Source organism: Lepidochelys kempii, chromosome 9 (assembly GCF_965140285.1).
Source record: "Lepidochelys kempii isolate rLepKem1 chromosome 9, rLepKem1.hap1, whole genome shotgun sequence".
Classification (NCBI taxonomy): Eukaryota; Metazoa; Chordata; order Testudines; family Cheloniidae; genus Lepidochelys; species Lepidochelys kempii.
The window spans coordinates 92,691,226-92,713,890 of NC_136388.1; the positions used below are offsets into that span (position 1 = coordinate 92,691,226).

Here is a 22,665-nt window from a genome sequence, read left to right on the forward strand (position 1 = left end):
AGCCATTTCAAAGGAGAACATAAGCAGTCAGTATAACATTTCTAAGGGCTGCTGTATCCTTTCAAACGAGATCGCTTTCTTGAAGTTTACAGTTATCACATTAAGAAAAATGGTAATGAGGAGATCATGAAAACTTCTTTTAAAAGTAACAAAAGCTTCAGTTGGCTGAGGAAAAAAGAGTGACAACTGTTTTCATGGAAATAGGCCTCCAATGAAGAACTCTGCTGACACTTTGTTCTCTTACGAGGGAGTGCTTCATGACTAAATCTGAGCCCCAATTTGTATTAAAGTATCTGCAGTGATCTCCTTGTGCAGGCAAACTGGAAACTCAGCCCTCTTGTTGACTAGGTACGTAGGCCTACAGGTTAGAAAGCCCAAATACAATTTTAGCCAGACATGGATTCAGTTTAAAACAAAATGACTCACCTCCCAGAACTTCCACCCCTTCCTTAAACCAAACTCAAATCTTTTTTGAGGTTCAGAACAGTTTGATTAAGTCCCCTCTCATCTAACGAGAGGGCGAGAGAGGCAACAACAATTTATTTAATAAAAGAGGCCTGTTTTGCATTGTTCGCAGAGATGCACAGATTCTAAAGCTGGAAGGGACCATTGTAATGTAAAGCTACCACCTAGCTTTTCTATAGCATTTTTCATCACACTATGTAAAACGTTTTGCGAAAAAGAGACTGGTGTCATTATTAAGCCTGCAAGTCTGTGACAGAGGTCACAGAACCTCCGGGACTTCTGCAGCAGCTGATGCGACTGATTCCAGGGCCACCTGAGCAGCTGGGGTGGCTCCTGGCCCAACTGCACCAGTCGCTACTGGGGCAGTCTTGGCCCCCCCATCCCCGAGCACCAGCGGCGGTCTTGGGCCACCGTCCTTCCCCCGCAACCAGCGGCAGTCCTGGGCCATGTGCCGCTGCTCCTGCACCCCCCCCCGGCATCAGCGGCCGCCCCCAGGCCACGTGCCGCTGCCCCCCAGCACCAGTGGCCGCGCCCCACCAGCACCAGCAGTGGTCCTGAGCCATGCATCGCCTCTCGCCCCAGAGCACCCGCGGTGCCCCCAGGCCACCCCTTGTCCCAGAGCACCCCCGGTGCTCCTGGGCTACAACTTGCTCCAGAGCACCCCCAGCCACCCCTAGCCCCAGAGCACCCAAGATATAGTCAGGGGTAGATATTACAAGTCATGGACCAGGTCAGAGGTTATGAATTTTTGTTTACTGCCTTTGACCTGTCCATGACTTTTACTAAAAATACTCATGACTGAATCTTAGCCTTAATCATCATTGCCATTTTACAGATAGGAAAACTGAGGCACAGGGAGGGGAAATGACTTGCCCAAGGTCACTCAGCAGGCCAGACGCAGACCTGGGAATGGAACCCAGTTTTCCTGGGCCCCAGTTCAGTGCTCTATCCAGCAGTGTTGAATTTCTGGCCACACTGATTTTCTGGTCTAGCCATGGAAGCCTCCAGAACCAGTAAATCTCCATACTGTATTTGTTTCTTTCCTCTACAGGGTCAGGAGCAAACTTTTTTTATCTCCTTGTAACAACCTATTTATTCTTGGGTGGGGATTTTGTATGGAAGTTTTGGCCCACGTCAGATTTTTACAGAGGAGCTGTAAATTGCAGAAAATAGAGGTTTCTACTGACAACTATGACAGGGCCACAACTACAAATCGTTCTCGTCAGGGAATTGCCAGCTATCCACAGAGAATGTTACATGGCTGACATAAATCAGTGTGGCAGGATCTATTCGCTAATTAAACAATTGTGACAATTTTAATGCGACAGTTTGAAAAGTTCAAAAAAGTCTCTCCATCCATGGAACGTGCATTCTTCTCACATGCATATTACGAAACATGTCCTGTATTAAGAAATTGAAAGGACCTTACGTATTCAATAACCTTACCCCATAATGTTAAGCACATGTTGAGATATATGGCTAAAACAGATTGAAAATCCATAAGAGGGCTTGGAACATTAAATTGAGCACCATGCTTTCTTCAAGGAAATGTTAGCAATCTTCCACAGAGATGGCTAACCCGTAGCGTCCAGTGTAATTTTAAATGCGTGACGGGGGCACCGCGGGTGCTCTGGGGCGAGAGGTGATGCATGGCCCAGGACCACTGCTGGTGCTGGGGGGTGGCGGCACATGGCCCGGGGGCGGCTGCTGGTGCTGGGGGAGGGCAGGGGCGGTGGCACATGGCCCAGGACTGCCGCTGGTGGCGGGGGGGAGGACGGCGGCCCAAGACCGCCTTTGTGCTGTTATAATAGAACAGCAGTAATACTTGACATGGTACAGCACCTTCCAGCTGAGGGTCTCAATGCACTTTGCAAACAATGAATTTAGTCTCATTGTACCCCTATGCAATATTATTTCCCCATTTTATAGATAGGAAAACTGAGGGCTAAGTGGCATCTCAAGGTCACCCAGGGAAACAGAGGCAAGGATGGACACAGGAAATTTTATCTATGCTTACCAAAAAATTCTTTGAGATGTCTACACATCCATTATAAAAGGTGTTCAACTCATTTGGGGGCAGAAGCAAATCTGTCCATTTCTGTTAGGAAGGGCGTGGCCTGTTCTGAAGACCTCACCAGCTGAGACAAGCTTGATGGATAGGAAGTATAAAACCACCTCCCAAAAGGGTTCAAATGGATGTGCTGTGAGCATGGTGGTCTCAAGGCTACGTGGTGTGGACATACTGATGGGATGTGTACATGAGTCACAGGGCATCCACAGTTGCACCCAAAACAATGGCTGCGGCCAGAAAGATTTCTTGACAGAAGCCCCTAGGACTTTGGAATGTCTTGCTTTTGAGATAGATGATGCCTTTTAGAGTGCCTGTCTAAGTTATGACTGCCCCTGCAAATCACATGGAGGCTGCCAAGGCCATCAGGATGGATGATGTCACCTCAATTTCTCCTGAGTCTCCGTAGGAGGAAATGCCCCTTGGCTGGGATCTATGTGTTCTTGGTCAGAGAAGAAGAGATGTGGAGTGACACAGGTCAGATTTGGCTTGTTGCACATTGGGAATGCGGGTACAAAAATTCTTAAGATGATTGGTTGGAGCCAGATATTTCCATCCCTCTCTTACATCAACCTCCAGCGTGGTATGAAGTGGGTTATACGGTTGTAGCTTCTGATCTTATAAAAGCTTTGTAGTGGCTTCTCTCCATCTCGTTCCTCCTTACTTTCCTTCTTGGGAGGTTTGTGTAGCAGAATATCTTGAGCTGCAATGGCCTGCCTGAGAGGCATTTCAAAGCATTCTGATTGAAAGAATCTGTCTTGTGCCTCCTCTTCTTACCCTCTGGTTCTGATTCAGCCTCATCTCTGGTTTATGGTCTTTCCTTTTTCTTTCAATTTACTGCATATGGACCGGTTATGCCTGCATGTAGCCTCTGAGGATAATAAGATTGAAGATAGGCTCCTACAATTTGTCCCTGGCTCTGAGAATTAGGAAGTTTTTCCTGATGTCCAACCTAAACCATCCCTGATGCAATTTAAGCCTATTGCCTCTTGTCCTAAGAACATAAGAACAGCCATGCTGGGTCAGACCAAAGGTCCATCTAGCCCAGTATCCTGTTTTCCAACAGTGGCCAATGCCTGGTGCTTCAGAAGGAATGAATAATCATCAAGTGATCCATCTCCTGTTGCCCATTCCCAGCTTCCATCCTCAGAAGTTAAAGAGAACAATTTTTCTTCCTCCTCTTTGTAACAACCTTTATGTACTTGAAAACATATCCCCTCCTCAGTCTTCTCTTCTCAGACTAAACAAACCTAATTTTTTCAATCTTCCATCATAGGTCATGTTTTCTAGACCTTTAATTATTTTTGTTGCTCTTCGCTGGACTTTCTCCAGTTAGTCCACATCTTTCCTGAAATGTGGTGCCCAGAACTGGATACAATACTCCAGCTGAGGCCTAATCAGCATGGAGTAGAGTGGAAGAATTACTACTTTAGTCTTGCTTACAACACTCCTGCTAATACATTCCAGAATGATATTTGCTTTTTTTTGCAATAGTGTTACAGTGTTCACTCATATTTAGCTTATGATCCACTCTGACCCTCAGGTCCCTTTCTGCAGGAGTACTTTCTCATTTTGTATGTGTGCAACTGATTGTTCCTTTCTAAGAGGAGTACTTTGCATTTGTCCTTATAGAATTTCATCCTATTTACTTCAGATCATTTCTCCAGTTTGTCCAGATAATTTTGAATTTTAATCCTACCGTCAAAAGCACTTAGAATCATAGAATCATAGAATATCAGGGTTGGAAGGGACCCCAGAAGGTCATCTAGTCCAACCCCCTGCTTGAAGCAGGACCAATTCCAGTTAAATCATCCCAGCCAGGGCTTTGTCAAGCCTGACCTTAAAAACCTCTAAGGAAGGAGATTCTACCACCTCCCTAGGTAACGCATTCCAGTGTTTCACCACCCTCTTAGTGAAAAAGTTTTTCCTAATATCCAATCTAAACCTCCCCCACTGCAACTTGAGACCATTACTCCTCGTTCTGTCATCTGCTACCATTGAGAACAGTCTAGAGCCATCCTCTTTGGAACCCCCTTTCAGGTAGTTGAAAGCAGCTATCAAATCCCCCCTCATTCTTCTCTTCTGCAGGCTAAACAATCCCAGCTCCCTCAGCCTCTCCTCATAACTCATGTGTTCCAGTTCCCTAATCATTTTTGTTGCCCTTCGCTGGACTCTCTCCAATTTATCCACATCCTTCTTGAAGTGTGGGGCCCAAAACTGGACACAGTACTCCAGATGAGGCCTCACCAATGTCGAATAGAGGGGAACGATCACGTCCCTCGATCTGCTCGCTATGCCCCTACTTATACATCCCAAAATGCCATTGGCCTTCTTGGCAACAAGGGCACACTGCTGACTTGCAGCCCTTCCAAGCTTGTAATCATCCACAGACTTTATAAGTGTACTCTATGCCATTATCTAAATCATTGATGAAGATATTGAACAGAACTGGACCCAGGACTGATCCCTGCAGGACCCCACTTGTTATGCTCTTCCAGCTTGACTGAACCACTGATAACTACTCTCTGGGAACGGTTTTCCAACCAGTTATGCACCCACCTTATAATAGCTCCATCTAAGTTGTATTTCCCTTGTTTGTTTATGAGAAGGTCATGCAAGACAGTATCAAAATCCTTATTGAAGTCAAGATATAGCATATCTACTACTTCCCCACTATCCACAGGGCTTGTTACCTCGTCACAGAAAGCAATTAGGTTGGTTTGACATGATTTGTCCTTGACAAATCCATGTTGACAGTTATTTATCACCTTATTATCTTCGAGGTGTCTGCAAATTGATTGTTTAATTATTTGCTCCATTATCTTTCCGGGTACAGAAGTTAAGATAACTGGTCTGTAATTCCCTGGGTTATCCTTATTCCCTTTGTTATAGATTGGCACTCTATTTGCCCTTTTCCAGGCTTCTGGAATCTCACCTAGCTTCCATGACTTTTCAAAAATAATCGCTAATGGCTCAGATGTCTCCTCAATGTCTCCTCTAGGATGTATTTCAACTAGCCCTGGTGACTTGAAGACATCTAACTTATCTAAGTCATTTTTAACTTGTTCTTTCCCTATTTTAGTCCCCCTACTCCTTGCCAATCTGAGGTTGTCATTTCCTTTCCCAATTTGTGGCCTGTTTCTGAGTTTCTTGTCCATTACACAGAGGGTCATAGTGGATGTCCCCAGAAACCAGTTGTAGTGGGACCAGCCTTTCCCAGAACAGGAGAGTCCAACACTCCATCCCCTCTGTGTTTCATGGGATTGCAGGGAACAACTGGGTTTAATTTACCCCTGGAAGCACCAATCTTCCTTGTTAGACATCTACAGGGATCTACTGAGGGATCTAATGAAGCAGGGACAACAGCAGCTGAAAACATCTGAAGGAAATCTTGGCAAATAAGTAGGGAGGTTAGGTGGAAGGAGAAGGAGATGAGCCCACACTGCCTTTGTGATATTGTTCTCCATGGGGTAAGCATCACTCTTACTGTATGGTAGTGAGCTCGGGGATGCATTACACACAATGCTTCCTGGAGTTCCCACTGGGGCTGTGCAACATATGAGCAGCTATGTCTATAAGGCACAACTGGGGATAAGCTTTTTGAACAGGCATCCAATCACATGCTCCATGCATAGGTGCTGACTCTGTGGGTGCTCCGGAGCTGGAGCACCCAAAGGGAAAAAATGCTGGGTGCTGAGCACCATCCAGCAGCCTCCCCTATCAGTTCCCCCCACCCCCTCAGTGCCTCCTGCCCGCTGACGGGCTCCATGGATCAGCACCTCCCCCTCTCTCCCCATGCCTCCTGCCCACTGGGAACAGCTGTTTTACAGCATGCAGGGGGCTGGGGAGGAGGGGGGAGGAGCGAGGATGCGATGAGCTCGGGGGAGGGAGTGGGACTGGGCAGGAAGAGGTGGAGCGGGGGTGGGAAGAGGCAGGGCATGGGTGTGGCCTTGGGGGAAGGGTGGAGTGGGGGCAGGGCCTAGGGCAGAGCCAGGGGTCAAGCACCCCCTGGCACTGAAAAGTTGGTACCTGTGGCTCCATGCCAGTCCTACTTTTCTCTTGATCATTGCTGGCCTGTTTAGCCCCAACTCCAGCCCTGAATACCAAGAGAGAGGAGGAGAAAAGAGCGTGCGATCTCTCTCTGAGCTAACTACATGGGGGCCAACTTATCCTTCAACAGACCAACCAGCTCCTTCGGCCTGGCTAATTTATATGGGGTTTCCCACCAGCTGTACATCATAGATCTTAGCTTGTTGCTTTAAACCTGCAGTCCCTGCCCTGAAGGCTGACAGAGTGCAGCCCTCCCCTTCTATTAGATAAAGATCTGACAGAAAATGAGATTGGTTCTGTCATTTCATACCACAACTGTTTGTAAAACAAATACTCATTCACAAACCCTAATGGCTCCATTAGAATATGTTTGAAATGTCGCATTTCTGTGCCCAAGGCACAGAATTTGTTATGTAAACTACGCATTATTAATCTACTTAAGTGAAAGGTAACACTGCCAGCAGTTTAAACACTCATGCCCATATTTACCGTGTTTCACTATGACAGGATAAGATGAAATACAGAAATGATTCATTGGAGAACAGAGAAATATTTAACGGTGTGTGTTTCAAAACATGACTTTATTTATAGATTGATTTATCTTCGTAGTATACAGAAGTGGAGCATGCTAGCCTCTAGTGGCTCTTATGTTTGATAGAAGCTTGTTCCATAGGTCACAAGTTGTTATCACTTTGTAATCTGGTACTTCAGGATGGCCAGGTAGAGTCCATTCAAAGCTTCCTACTACAGTTTTTACAAGGGATTTATGCACTCCCTCAGACACTCAAGAGAGGACACTTAGTACAGCTTTGGTGAAGGGCCATAACACTGTAAGTCATCACCATGGCAAAACTCAAAGGGATGTTGCCTCCCGGCAGATTGAACACCACCTGGATTGATCTCATTCCAATTCTCCTCTCTTTCACTGAAGTAATTGCTGAATTCAATGGAGCTACTCTGTATGTACATTGACGTAACTGAGGGGAGACTCGGGCCCCTTGGGCCTGCAAATCTGGACTGGAAATCTTGTGAGAAAAGTCCATGTTGCCAGTCAATTGCAAGAAGCCCCATAAACTGCCTCTCTCACAGTATTTTGTTTTTATGTTTCCAGTTCTCTCTGGTCCTCAAAGTTTAGAGGCATTTGAAAGTATTATATAAAGCTAACAAAACTTTTTTCAAACACCACAAAGAGGTGCAGTTTGAGTTCAGTTAGATGTTTGAGCAATGTTTGAGGTTGGCTCTATTTCACATAAGCCAATTTTCCCATCTTTAATGGTAATCTTACTCTCTTCATCCCCAACTTGGATTCCTTTTGTGCAGTTTTCCATTTTTCCTACAATCTTTGCCATGACACTGAGTGTATTTAATGGGAGCAAGGATGTACATCATGTGAGACATTAAAATCTATGTTAACTGACTCCTGAGATGATTATAAAGAGAAAAAAAGCCTACAAAGTGGCTCCTTTTGTATAACTGAGTGGGTGAAGAGCATCGGAAATGGGACCAAATTAGTACATTTTCATTCATTTGACAGATGAGAATCACCTTATTCTCTTCAGATATATTAACACATTGCCAAATGCTAGTCAATGTTGTGTTCTTTGTGATGGTGCCAATTTACTTTATAGTAATTTTAGCAGTAATATTAAATCTGGCAATGATAGTAGAATTAAATAATGTGACTGAAATTGGGAACATTTCAATTTGGCACTGCAAAATATGTGTTAAAATATTACATTCAAGGCGATAAGAAAACAGAGTTGAATATTGTGTTGGAAATAGGTACAGTGTAACCTCCCTCTATCTGTTTGTAATCTTTCTATTGTTCCAGTACAGATAGGCCAGAATAGACTTGTTGTGTAATTACCAATCTGCATTTCAAAGTGCATTGCCAACTAATTTGCTTAACATTTTAAAAATACAAAATAAGATGTCTGCAGGCCAATTACTTGAGGCCTGAAACTGATCTCACTTCCACTTGTCTATACTGCGGAGGTCCTGATCTTTCATTGCCTTCACCTTTCTGTAGTCATTTACACCTGTGCCAAGCAGGTGCAAAATACCACCATTCTTATTTGGAAGCATTTTACACCAACTATGCACTCCCCAGCGTCAGATCCTGCCCCTGCCCCACTATGTCTGCTTGGCTCTGATCTGGCAGAACACAGCAGACTTAAAGTTGGCCTAGGTGGTCACATGATGACATCCCTTACACAGGGGAATCCTCTATTAGCACAAAATTAAGATAGCCAGCCTTCCACAGGGGGCGAATGAGGAGCATTGCCACTGTGAAGAGACATGGCTGGGATACTGCAGTGCTCCAATGATCCTCAACGGCCAGAATGACTCAGATGTAACATAGAGCATCCCAAGGCTAGTCTACACTGCACTGGGGCACTGCCCTAGAATTGGGGGCATAAGGTGGCATACAGCCATCTTTGCCCTCCCCTCGGTCTTGGAACAACCTGAATTCAACTGAAGACAGGGCCCACTATGGCACTGCTTTAAATGGCTATATAAGGAGTAAAACACCAGAAAAACAGGCCTAGGTAATTCTATTGGCTTCATTGGCATTACTCCTGCTGGTGTTAACAAGATCACCGACAAAACTCTGGTATGAACAAACCACATAGCATTCTCATCTTTCCAGAGTGATGGCTACATCATAGGCCCATCGGGCTGAATTCTGTGCTTAGTTGCAGGCTTAGGGCTAAGTTCTGCTCTCATTTACACCAGAATAATTCAGGGATAAATCAGCTTAGTACAGCAACAGGAGGACGTGGAGCTACTCCTGATCTACATTGTTGTAAATGAGAGAAGAATTCAGGGGTCAGTGGAACTACCCTTCGATTTACACTGATGGAAGAGCAAAAATTGGCCCTTCATCTACTGAGAAAACATTATTTTAAAGTTGGCAGTGTGTTGATTTGGGGATTCTGGAGAAATTAATTGTTTTATTTTATATTTATTTTAATTATTTTTACCCATAAAAATATTTGTGTTCATAAATGAGGTCTAAAGGGGAAGGTGGGGGGGGGGGGGAGAAAGTACTTGACACACAATGTAGTCTTCAAAGCAGGTGACTGTCTGTTCAAGGAATGCTTCCTGAGCCTTCCCTCCAGCCAAGGTACAGAGGGCATGGATACACATTTACACGTGAGTTCACTTTTCAATCTCTTTTTTCATTTCAATAGAAATAATAAATCATGTTATCCAGGAGAAAGAAGGAGCTTGACAAAAAACATACAGTGCAGGGCTATTTTTATGGCACACCTAAGACATATAGGGATTCGTTTATTTACTCAGCTATTTAAAAGTGGCTACTCTTACTCATTCTCTGGACAGCTAAATGCTAGGTTGCTAAGTTACTGTTATTGGACATCATCTCCTCCCCAACGTGTTCCCACATTTGACAGGTTCACATGATTTACTAGGCCAGTCAGCTCATTATTCACTTGTCCAATGACGTCTGTAGAATTGTTTTAAATTCACATCATGTCCCTCTCAGCAAACCCCCAGATTTCACATGAAAATATTTAAACTGCTTGTCAGCTACTAAGTGCATTTGTAACCATGCTGGACAGCGTACCTGTATTTTTCAAATTACAATTATTATAATTAGGTTTAGCATCGTTCTTCAGTGTTGGTTTGTATTTTAGGAGAGAAAACAATTACTGAGGGGCAAATAATGGGCTATATCTGTTACAGGCTAATTTTGCTCTGTGAACAGCTTACCTCCGCTATGGATAATACATATTAAATCCATTAGTGCTTTCAAATGGCATGAGAAAGGTACTACTACACATAATTTACCCAGTCAAGGGCATTTTCACCTGCTGATCCATTTACATATTCTGCAATGTCATTAGATATGAGCTAGTCATCAGAAGAATAGAAGACAGTATAAATTATAGACTTTTCTTATTTAACTCCAGTCATTTTTATACTAATTACAATCTAAATTATATTTAGGATTTGTTTTGCTTCTAGACTAGAAAGCTTTTAATTAATACCACAGCTGTCTGTATAATATCAGAAATCCATCTAGTTACTTGACACTACACTACCATGAAATAGACACCTTCTAGAATTCTTTCTGCCCTGCTATGCAGTGCCAGTTTTTTAGATTTAAATGTTTACCTCACTGTAAAAAGAGCAATTTAGCAACACAGAAATGATTGCTTTTTTATATATAGGGCCAGATCTTGATTCCAGTGGGGCTATGCCACTTTGCATCAGCTGAAGATCTGGCCCTAAATCTCAATAGGGGTAATTACGTTCAGCCTTCCTAAAATTCCTCATGGAATTTCAAAGGCATGAAGTAACCTCTTCCTGTTCTAAAGCTATATGTAGTGTTTTGTACTATGACCTATTTCATTCCAGAGGTGGCTGCATTTCACTGGCTGGCAGAGTGATTCTTGCAGTGAGAGTAGACTTAACTGGCTCTAATTCCTGCCGAGTCAGCAAGATTTTCTAGGACAGAGCTAATACGTCCTAAAGGAGATTCCTGCAGTATTCTGCAGAAATCCCATTGCAGTGAAACACCACTGTTAGCTTGCATTCACTGGGATAAATTTTGCCCCCTGCCTGGCCCCCGCAATGAAAAGCACAGGAGCTGAAAATGAATCTGAGGGCAGTATTTGGTTCCCTACACATATATCACGAGACCGTGGCTAGCCCCAGGCAGGTGTGCATGGGATGACTACAGTCTCAATCACTGTGTTCCAGTCATGCAAGTACTGGAGCTGTCTAGTGGCATCAGATCCACCAAAGGTTACAAGAAGAGGCATTTAAGTCAAAAGTGTTAATTCAGATTTACACTTGTATAAATGAAAGCAGATGCTGGCCTCTAATCACAGTACTCAGTATTGGTTCCAAAACCATATTGGACACAACTTTGAAAGTCAAAGTGATGTAAATTAATGCTCAGCAGGCCTGACTCTCCTCTCCTTGCCAATGATGTAAATCAGGAGTAACTCTACTAATTTAGATCCTAAACTCTTTGGATAGAGACTGTCTTTTTGTTATGTGTCTGTAAAGTGCCTAGCATAATGGTCCCTAGTCTCTCCATGTTACTGCAATGCAAACACCACATAACAACAACATTAGAGCACACTGGTGTAAGAAACAAAAGCATCGGACTCCGAACCTTGGTTTAAAGCATCTGGGGTTTTTTTTCTAGTTTGTATCACAATTTTCTAATGAATTCTTTTTTTATATGACTAGCAATTTACAGGTTAATTTAAATCCATATTATTAGTTGCATACGAATAAAGAAAAATATTTTCTTGGGTTTTGTTTTTTCATTTTATTTGCTCTTCCATGGATATCACATTGTCTTTAAATAGTAAGAGATATTTTGGAACAGAAGGAGGCCTATCTAACTCCATCTATCCATCTCCATCTATCTGTCTAGTGCTGGTAACCTGTAATCAATGCAAATGTGCTGTATTACTTTTACAGTTTGGCTTTAGTTTGAAGGCAACGGGTTTTTTTAAACAAAACTTCTCAGCCATGCGGGTTAGAAAAGCAAAATCAACAGGAGACTGGTCTATCATTAACCTTTAGTTATGGTATCATGAGCAGTTCTCCAGGCACTTACACAAGATGACATAAGTGGCTAAGTGTTTCAGGAAATCTGAAACACTGAAATTTTGTCTCAGAAGACTCAGGGGTCTGAATGGACACAGGACTTTTCCCCCTCTCTTGGCTGGTAAGTTCTGACCGTAAACTCAGTTAAACTCCATTTTTATTTGTTAGCATCTGTTAGGAATCCCAAACCTCTAGGTCTACAAAAAACACTAATCAAGATCATCCTAAAAAAAAAAAAAAAAATTCTAAAATCAGAGGGCTCTCTGCTTACTTGTTTACTTTCCTTACTTTCTTAAATACCTGGAGTGAAATACACTCAAGGGAGACTGATATAACAGGCTGGAGCCAGGTATATTACCAACTGGCTCTGAGAAAGTTCCCCACACAACTTTGCAAATATATCTCAGCAATATGCTAGTCCTCGTTCTGTCTTTAGCAGGGATTGCCAATAGTTACAAAGTGTTTGATAAGCAGCCTTAGTAGTAAAATGTTTGGTTATGATGGAGTTACTCTGGATTCACACCAATGTATCTGAGCAGAATATGGCCAGGTTTAGTCAGCCCTATTAGCCTAAGGCCAGATTCTGGCACTTTGTTCACACTGAGTTTAGTTCCATTGATTTTAATAGGCCTACTCATGGAATAAGGTGCTACTCAACATCAGCAAAAGTGGCTCCTAGGGAGTATGTATCTGATCCAAGGCCAATTAAAGTAAATGGAGATACTCACACTAATTTCAACAAGCTTTACTGCGAGGCCTGAGAAATGTAAACTCAGTCCATGCCAATGCAGATCACTACCAGTAGGTCACAAGGGTAGCAGTAATACAGTATTAGTGTCTAACTATGCAGCCACTGAAGATAGTAAGAGATTTGCCATCAACTTCAATGGGAACAGGATCAGATCCCCGTAAGATATTCTTGCGTTTTGTAAGTATATGTGCTGTTCATGCATTAAAACAGTCACCCGAATGACTGACCCTTGGAAATAGTAATTTACTTTATACTTCTTTCTGACATTGTTTTTCTGAAAATAACTGCTTTCCCATCCAGCAGTTAATTCCTTCCAATATTAACAAACATAATTCAAATATATAAACAACACAGATGGAGAAACAGATTTAAAAACACAAAAAGTACTTTTAATAATTTTTTCAACCTTATTTTTTCCTCCCTCTCTATTCTTTACATAATAACCCTTGCGAAGCTTGAAACCAAAGTTTTTTCCTTCCTTGGATGTATTACTCCATGGGATACACAATTTCACATTTATTATCATCAGATACCACACTAGTGCTAGCTTTCCACATTGGTTTAGAATCATCGAATCATAGGATTAGAAGGGACCTCAAATTATAGAGGAACACTGGAAACTTATTGGTTTCAATGGGACGGTGAAGAGCATGGGAAATCGAGCTGGGCAGAAAATGTTTCTCCTATCTGCAAGTATTTTCAAGACTTCAGAATTTTTTCTCCATCTTGAACCAGGATGAGAAGTCAAGTCAAAATGATTTGTGAACCAAAAAAACCTGAATAAACTTTTTTTCCTTTTTTGTTATTTTGAGTGAGGAAATTCATTTAACTGACTCTGGTTTGTGAACAGGTTTTGGCAAATGTGTACTTTTTGATGAAAAAATGATTAGTTGAAAAATTCCCAACCAGCTCTAGTCAAAAACGCCAGTATTATTTTACTGACGTTATATGGCCATCTGTGTGTTTGATTGTTATTGTGGTGTTTGCTTTATGGTTATTAGGGGTTGATTCAGGTATGGGTTAGTTTATAGGTAGGCAGGAAAGCAGGCAAACATTTCTGATAGCCCTCCATTCACAGAGATTTAAAAGGACAGTGCAGGTGTCGATCCCTTTGCAATTTTATCCTGAGAGCAGCATTGTAGACAGTGATGCCAGGAAGGAGGGTCCTGACGCATGAAATGGAAACAAAGGACTTTGGAGTGGATAAAAATCCATGCCCTGATGCACAAAGAGGGAGAGATACAGAGACCACTGTGGTGCAGGCTGACCTTCCCTCCACCCCCCAAAATTCCCCAAGATTAGGGTTTCTGGGATAAGCTAGGCATACGTAAATTTTATTCATGAATGTAGGCTGTTCTTTATGTTAAAAACCCTATTTCCTCTTATGGTTTGTTCCTGCTCTTCAGATTAAACAATACTTTGTTTGCAAGAGGCTATTTTGAGACCTGTGTTTACCACTGCACACAGCTCCTGAAGGGCAGATTTGCAGGGCTTGAATCCAGTTGGGACCACTAGGCAATTGTATTTGGTACTCAGGGTGGTTGCAGCCTAGCACCTAGACTGAGAGTGGGAAAATCATGGGATTCTTCCCCAGGATTGGAACACAAGAGGCTGGTCACCTGAAGGGGCTGCACTCATTGAGACTGAGAGCGGTCAATAGTGCAGCTAGCCCTGAACTGTGACTGGGATTACCTGGGATTGGTCTACACTTAAAACTGTGGAAAAAAACACACCGCCTAAAGACATGCCGAGAAAATCCCCAGTGTAAATGCAGCTATGCTGACAGAAGAGTGCTTCAATCAGCGTAGCTAACATTGTTTGGGGAGGGGGCGTTCCCACATTGTCTGAAAAATTCCTTCAATCGGTGTACGCAGCATCTATACTAAGGGGCAATGCCACCATAGTTAGGCCGACATAGGCACTGTAGTGTAGACATAACTTTGGAAAAGGAGAAATGAGGGTATATAGAACTAACCCCAACATAGATAATATTTTGGGCCTAGAAAACCTTGACAGTGTCTCTTTAATTTTGTACTCACTAGTTTAGTGTTATTTAAATATAATATTGTGAACTCTGTATAGCTTACTGAACAAAGATGAGACACCAGAACCATAATTAGAAGATGATATAGGAGCAAAAGCATTAAACTCACCCGTAATATTTCTTCCACACAGCTGTCATTGGGAAGGCTAACCTAGGTTTAAAAAAAAAAGAAGAAGTCAGTCAGTCAGTCAGTCAGTCAGTCACAGAATGCAAAGTTTATTGGTTAAAAGCAACTAGGGAAGTAAATAGATCTATTGAACCACAGCTAACAAAGAAATACCCCATTCTTTGAAATACCCTTCATCCAGTGATCATTACCAACAGAATTTGCCAATTTAAATAACACAAATCAGTAGAAAGATTCATCTCTACAGTTTCTTAAAGATATTTTTGTAAGTGTTTTGCTACAAACAGTAGTTTAGAAAGAATATAGTACCCTGATTTCCCCACAGTTAAAAAAGGGCACTAAAATTGCTGGAAACGTTTACAAATGATGAAGATATCAACCGTTACTCCAATATACAGAGTTCAGTGAGAACGCAGGGTACGTTTTAACTTACAACATGCTACAATTTAGGGCAAAGATGATAATAGTTAAGAGTAAACTTATTAACAAGCATCTTTTTATACATCTTAATACACTAACAGCTAAGACAACTCTTAAACCCTGAACATGTATTATAGTAAAACACTGGTTAGACTCTAACGGTAGGTTTCAGAGTTACTGATTCCTCAGTCTCTCACTTCCTGGGCCTGTTACAGGTTAAATATCCTCTAAAGACTGAAACGCACACAGGAATCCATCTTGAGAGTCTTGAGAGATCCTCTATGTCTCTTAAAAATATGCATTACATCTACACACATGCACACACAGACAAGTAGGTGCTGGTAAAATCTCACAATGTAGCAATCTAGGTTTTTAAACATTACTGATGCTATCTGCCGTAATTCCCCATTCTAAATGTAGAAAACTGCACAAATACCTTAAATACTGCAAATAAATATATGAGCAATAACTTTCAGGATTTTAAGAGCACTTTGGGGTGGGGGTATATATACATTTGGCAACAGTTAAGTTATATGCATGTACAATAGGTTTTTATTATGCCTATCTTGCATGGGTACACTAGATTTGGGAGAATGTGCACAATGAACCCACTCCCCATGCACACTGCAGCCACAATTTGGGGGGATACTTTCAAAGGTGCCCTTGGAGCCTTTAGTTACTAGAGCCTGGTTAGGGGAAGCCAATCCTTGTTCAAGCCTCTTGCCCTCCATCCCCACCCACATCAGCCCATGCTGCAGAGCTTTGGTTGGGACAGCCACTAACTGTGTGTCCCTCCTCATTCTCAAATCTTGACACAGGCATAATGTTTAAATTAATAGCATGATAGAAACTAGAAACAAAAATTACCTATTAGGTCGTCTAGTATGTCTTCTGCAGGATTCTTTCCCTATACACACTTCTAGTGCTGTGGCCAGTCTAGTTCTAAAAGTCTCAGGCAAGGAGGCTTCCACACCTCCTTTGAAAGACTATTCCACACGTTACTGATCTCATGGTCAGGACATTTCCCCTGACAAACAGGCTATATTTTCCCATTTTCATTTCATCCTATCATTTCTATGGATAACCTCTTCCATCACTCTAAATAATTCATATCCCTCCATGGTATTTACATCATTCATATACATCTGTGCACTTTTATGCTCAATCTTACTCCTCATGTATATTGTATATTTGACTCTTATAATCTTACCTAATAAGTCATCCCCTCCACCCTCTCTCATCATTTTGTTGCTCTTTTCTGAACTCCCTCTGATTTGTCAATATCTAGGTAATGAAGTGCCCAGAAGTGAACATGATAAATGTGGCTCCTACTATTGACTTTACCCACCTCAACAGCCACTACTGTCGTATCTACATGTCAGACCATTTGGGTTAAGAAAAATATCCCCTTCTCCTTACATTCTACCTAACTAAAGTCTAGCTCACAATCCTTGGGTGGAACCTTTACTCCACTGAAGCCAATGGAAATGTCGCCATTGACTTCAGTGAGCCTGGATTTCCACGCAAAGTGTCTCTGAAAGCTTCACCTGCATATCCTATAACTTCTGTTTCACACACCTCTGCCCTAATCCCTCTCCTTTCACTTCTTTCATGCTTTTTCCTCTTGACAGCTTCTAACTTCTTTGCTCACCTTCACTTTTTGCCTTCTTTCCTATACCATGACCAGCTTTCCAGCTAACAAACCCTGGGACCTCTCCCTATTCAAATTCACCTCCCCAGTTATCCATTCCAATTTCAGTGACCCTCCCACCGCTAAGTTTTGTATTCCAGTGTGCAGCAATTTCCCATTTGTGTCCTTAGGACTGTTAGTCTTTTGGGGCAAAGTACTTCTTCTTTATTTTACATAGTTCTCCTAATGCACAACACTATGTAAGCTTACATTGCTTAAGAAATAATAATACAAATACACAATTTTAGTTGAGTAAAATCTATTACATATATTCTGTAATCACAACCTGCTTCAACTGGCAACACTCACTAATAGCTCTAAATGATCATGCATCAGTTTTGTTAATGGCAAAGGAGATTTCTTTTAATGACTTGACAGAACTTTTGTTCCCTTTGGCATTGCTTTGTTTAGAATCATGGGTATTAAGGTAACACATGATGTCAAAGTGCTGTGATTGGCATACAGGGAGAGCCAAGCAGGAGCAGGCACAAAGTGGCAAACATTTAGATGGATGCAAAACATTAAAATAATATGTTTCAGAGGAGCAGCCGTGTTAGTCTGTATCTACAAAAAGAAAAGGAGGACCTGTGGCACCTTAGAGACTAACCAATTTATGTGAGCACAAGTTTTCGTGAGCTACAGCCTACTTCACCGGATGCGTGCAGTGGAAAATACAGTAGGGGGATTTTATGTACACAGAGAACATGAAACAATGGGTTGTTATCATACACACTGTAACGAGAGTGATCAGGTAAGGTGCGATATTACCAGCAGGAGAGAAAAAAACAACCTTTTGCAGTGATAATCAAGGTGCGCCATTTCCAGCAGTTGACAAGAACGTGTGAAGAACAAACATGGGGAAATAGTTGTACTTTGTGTAATGACCCATCCACTCCCAGCCTTTATTCAAGCCTAATGTAATGGTGTCCAGTTTGCAAATTAATTCCAAATCAGCAGTCTCTTGTTGGAGTCTGTTTTTGACATTTTTTGTTGTAATATTGCCACTTTTAGGCATTGGCCAAACTGGACAGTCTCTACATAAAAGAATAAATGGACACAAATCAGATGTCAAGAATTATAACATTCAAAAACCCGTCGGAGAACACTTCAATCTCTCTGGTCACTAGATTACAGACCTAAAAGTGGCAATATTACAACAACAAACCTTCAAAAACAGACTCCAACGAGAAACTGCTGAATTGGAATGAATTTGCAAACTGGACACCATTACATTCGGCTTGAATAAAGACAGGGAGTGGATGTGTCATTACACAAAGTAAAACTATTTCACCATGTTTATTTTCCCCCCTTACTGTTCCTCACATGTTCTTGTCAACTGCTGGAAATGGCCCACCTTGATTATCACTACAAAAGGTTGATTTTTTTGTTTTTTTCCCCTCTCCTGCTAGTAATAGCTCACCTTACCTGATCACTCTCCTTACAGTGTGTATGATAACAACCCATTGTTTCATGTTCTCTCTGTATATAAAACCCCCCTACTGTATTTTCCACTGCATGCATCCGATGAAGTGAGCTGTAGCTCACGAAAGCTTATGCTCAAATAAATTGGTTAGTCTCTAAGGTGCCACAAGTACTCCTTCTATTAAAAGAATAATTACTCTACAACAGGGCTATCATAGAGAAGATCAATGTAAGACTTTCCGTACATTATTATTAATGGATTTTTAAAAGAAGGAGACCATTTTTTCTAAATTCATATGGTAGCTCCACATTCTAAGGCTATGTCTACACTATCACTTATGTCGGTATAAATTATGTAGCTCAGGGGTGTCAATAAGCCCCCCCGCGACATAAGTTACACCAACCAAAGCAACAATGTGGACAGCGTTATGTTGGTGGGAGAACTTCTCCTGCCGCTCGTTAGGGGTGGATTAATTAAGTTGATGGGAGAGCTCTCTCCCATCAGCTTAGAGTGGTTACACTAGGGAGTTTACAGAGGTGCAGCTACATCGGTTTCGCTGTAAGCTCTCTTGGGTAGCCATAGTTTAAGTGACTTGAAAAGTACAGATCTGTCAGATACTTAGTCTATCCTGAAAAAACCTTCCAAGCGTGAATCAGAAATTGAAGATTAATTGCCCATTCAGCTAACAAGTGCAAGTGGCATTGCACAGCACACTACAGGATCCATGCAGATATTCATCAGGCCAAAGACAAATATGGCTAATACAGTATTTGCAACCTACACAAATATTAGTGCTGTAAGGAATTATTATTAGAATTTACATGAAAATGTCATTGACATCCCATATGAAATACCACTATTCTCCAAATCTACAGAAAATCAAGTGGTTTGAATGCTACAAGGTGATTTTTTTAAAGCTTTCATCAGTAGTCACATTTTAAAAAGAAACACTTTGAGGTTAGATTTGTACATACTTTTTGGACCTGTCTATCTCTGTGAACAACATGATCTAACTTAACAGGAAGGATCGATTCTAGGATTTATGTTTTGTTAAAACCAAGTGCTTGTTGCTCACATCATGAGCTCTTTTCTTATTCTGCAGTGTATTCATGAACTTTTGATTGAAGAACAGTTAATATTACATAAGCTGCAGACATAAGTCCTGAGGTAATGTAACTTCAATCAAACTGAAAAGATTCCACAAGTTACATGGTACACTGAATTCCTCTTCCAATTTCATTTTAATCCGGTGAAACTCCTTTGCATCAAAAGATTTTGTGTTTATTCTAAAATATTGCTTCCGGGGGGGGGGGGAGGAAGAGGTCATATGGTCAAAATATTTGACCTAAAAAAGCAGTCTCACAAGTGAAAGAGTATACCTTAAATGATGTAGAACCTAAGGATTTAACGTATGACTTGGTTGGCCCCATGTTAAACTCTGGGAAGGAGGCATGAGGAATATTAGAATGTAGGGAAAATAGTTTTAATGTTATGCAAATCAAATGACAGTGAGTGACCTGATATATCTAATGATTAATGTTGATATAACCTTCCATTTATTCATTCAGCAATTCCTTGGCCACACTCTCGTCTTGAACTATTTATAACTTGCATGAGCTCAGATTTTGTTTATGCTACATAGGAAAATTGTGTAATATGCCTTTCCCATGTAATTTACATCAGATTGGTGTTTATCAATATGAAAGTTTCAAAGGAGAAGACACTTTTTTGAAATGCCATATTGGAAAAGGAGTGGAATTGGCATTAAGAACTCGGCTGAGAACTAAAAACTTCCAGCAAACTTCTGGGAAGTAAACAGCGCATGTTAGTCTAGTCCTAAAAATTCAAGTTTGGTAGACAGACTATGGATAATCAATTTGGTAGGACTAAAGGATTGTATTTTAATTAGGATAAACTGTTCTGGAATAAACAATTCCTCTGACAACTGGCATTCAACAAGTAATGCACCTTTCCTATCTCTGTCATATTGGAAACAAACGTTTCATGTTAAATCCCGTTCTTCATTTGCGTCTGAGCACCAATAAACTCACATATCAACAGATCTACTTCCAATGTCATACCCTTTATCTAGGAACCCATTGTGGACTCTAGAGAGATTAAGCTAATGCTACTGTTTACTTCTGTGGCCATAAATTGATTTTTCACTGACTTGCATGAAAAGATCCTGTACACATGCCTTGATCAATCGTTTTGATTGTGCACTACAGGGTGATAAGAGGAAAACTCTTATAAAGCCAGGAATGGCAACGACAGGACTCTTAGTACCTGCCTAATTCTATGAATGCCTTCAATTCCTCCAATGTCTCCTGTGGTGAATACTGTGTGGGAAGTGGGTCGATCTGTACTAACAATTGAAAAGTTCCCATATATGGTGGAAAGAAGAGGCTTCCCTCGGATAAAATTAAGAATCCAACCGTTAGCATGCATTCAACCAAACCCTTCCAGGGTGCCAGTATGATGGATTTGTTAACAAACAGCTTTCAGCCAAAACACCCGTCTGGATGTGTAGCACGAAGATTACATAACAATGAAGACAGACCAGCAGAAGTGGGGGTTCATATGGATGAATAGTGCACTTCAGATGTCATGTCCTCCAGTCGTAGCATTTTTGTTTCTCATCTCTGTACTTTATCCGGTTTTGCTATATCCTGACTAAACTGTGAGGACCAGACACAGTACTTCAGTGACAGCTGCATGAGGGCTATTTCCCCCTTATATTTACATCCAAAAACAGTTTTGCCCATTTCTAGAATGGTGTTCATTGCAAATTCACAGTTAGTCTTCCATGTACAGTCAACCCTAAGCCTTTTTCAGACTCATTCCTTTCTAGATGGCAGTTTATCCCTCAGTCAGTATCTGTGCTGTTTATTTCCTTTCCTGTGGTGGATTGCTCTATACTTATGTGTAGTGAATTTTATGGCATTGCATACACCCCACTGGTCTAATGTCCCCTGGTCGCTTTCCAATTCAGTCCTCCTGTCTGTTTCCGATTTCACTATGATTTTGACATTCATGTCAAAGATGCCCGAAATAAACGTCAGGCTAATTTCAATAGCTGGGAGTTTTCTGGGTTTTCCTTACTACCTTTAGTGCAAACAAGTTAAAACAGGTGCAGCAAATGACCAAGAAGTGAATATTAATACTTGGTGCTATTTCCTTCATGAGGTTATCACCAATATATTGTAGGACTATGTGTTTGGGGTCTTCAGGAACCTGAATGGAGCCAAAATAGTGGTACTGAAATAAATCCAAATAAAACAGACTCTCCTGGTATTCAGACATGTGTTATTATGTCACACAGTTATTAATTCCTCAGAGAGCCATTTATGGGTCTGAATTCATATACATATGCTGTCTTCTGAGAGAACCTGCAATCATGCAGGAGCTAAAATACAAGTAGAGTAGATTTCACAAACATATCCCTGGGGCATTCAAAAGTCTGTGAAAAATGCATATAAATACAATATAAAAACTAATAAAGAAATTCATGCCTGCAGCAAAATAAAACAGTAGCCCCCATGCGTACCCCTTACATAGATGTTGCACTATGGAGAAGTTATGTCAATCTCTAAAGTTACTAAAGAATCTGAACAAGTTGCAATTACTGAACCAAATTCTAACAGCAGTTCACTGGTGCAACCACACCTGAAGCCACTGTGGTTGTGGCAGGGTAAGTTAGCCCTGGTCTACACTAGGACTTTAGGTCGAATTTAGCAGTGTTAAATCGATGTAAACCTGCACCCGTCCACACAATGAAGCCCTTTATTTCGACTTAAAGGGCTCTTAAAATCGATTTCCTTACTCCACCCCTGACAAGTGGATTAGCACTTAAATCGACTTTGCCGGCTCGAATTTGGGGTACTGTGGACACAATTCGATGGTATTGGCCTCCGGGAGCTATCCCAGAGTGCTCCATTGTGGCCGCTCTGGACAGCACTCTCAACTCAGATGCACTGGCCAGGTAGACAGGAAAAGAACCACGAACTTTTGAATCTCATTTCCTGTTTGGCCAGC

The 22,665-nt window shown here is 41.5% G+C and overlaps 1 protein-coding gene across 8 annotated transcripts in view; it reads right to left on the bottom strand.

Annotated features, from left to right (window-relative positions):
• Window positions 1-22,665, bottom strand: part of AFF2 (ALF transcription elongation factor 2) — a 472,316-nt gene that overhangs the window by 229,378 nt on the left and 220,273 nt on the right. For all 8 annotated transcript variants that reach the window (XR_012160619.2, XM_073358389.2, XM_073358388.2 and 5 more), the window contains one exon: window positions 15,080-15,121. Coding sequence is in view for 7 of the 8 variants with exons in the window: in XM_073358389.2 (XP_073214490.1) it covers window positions 15,080-15,121 (42 nt within the window). In the remaining variant the exon portion in view is untranslated. The remainder of the gene's footprint in view (window positions 1-15,079; window positions 15,122-22,665) is intronic.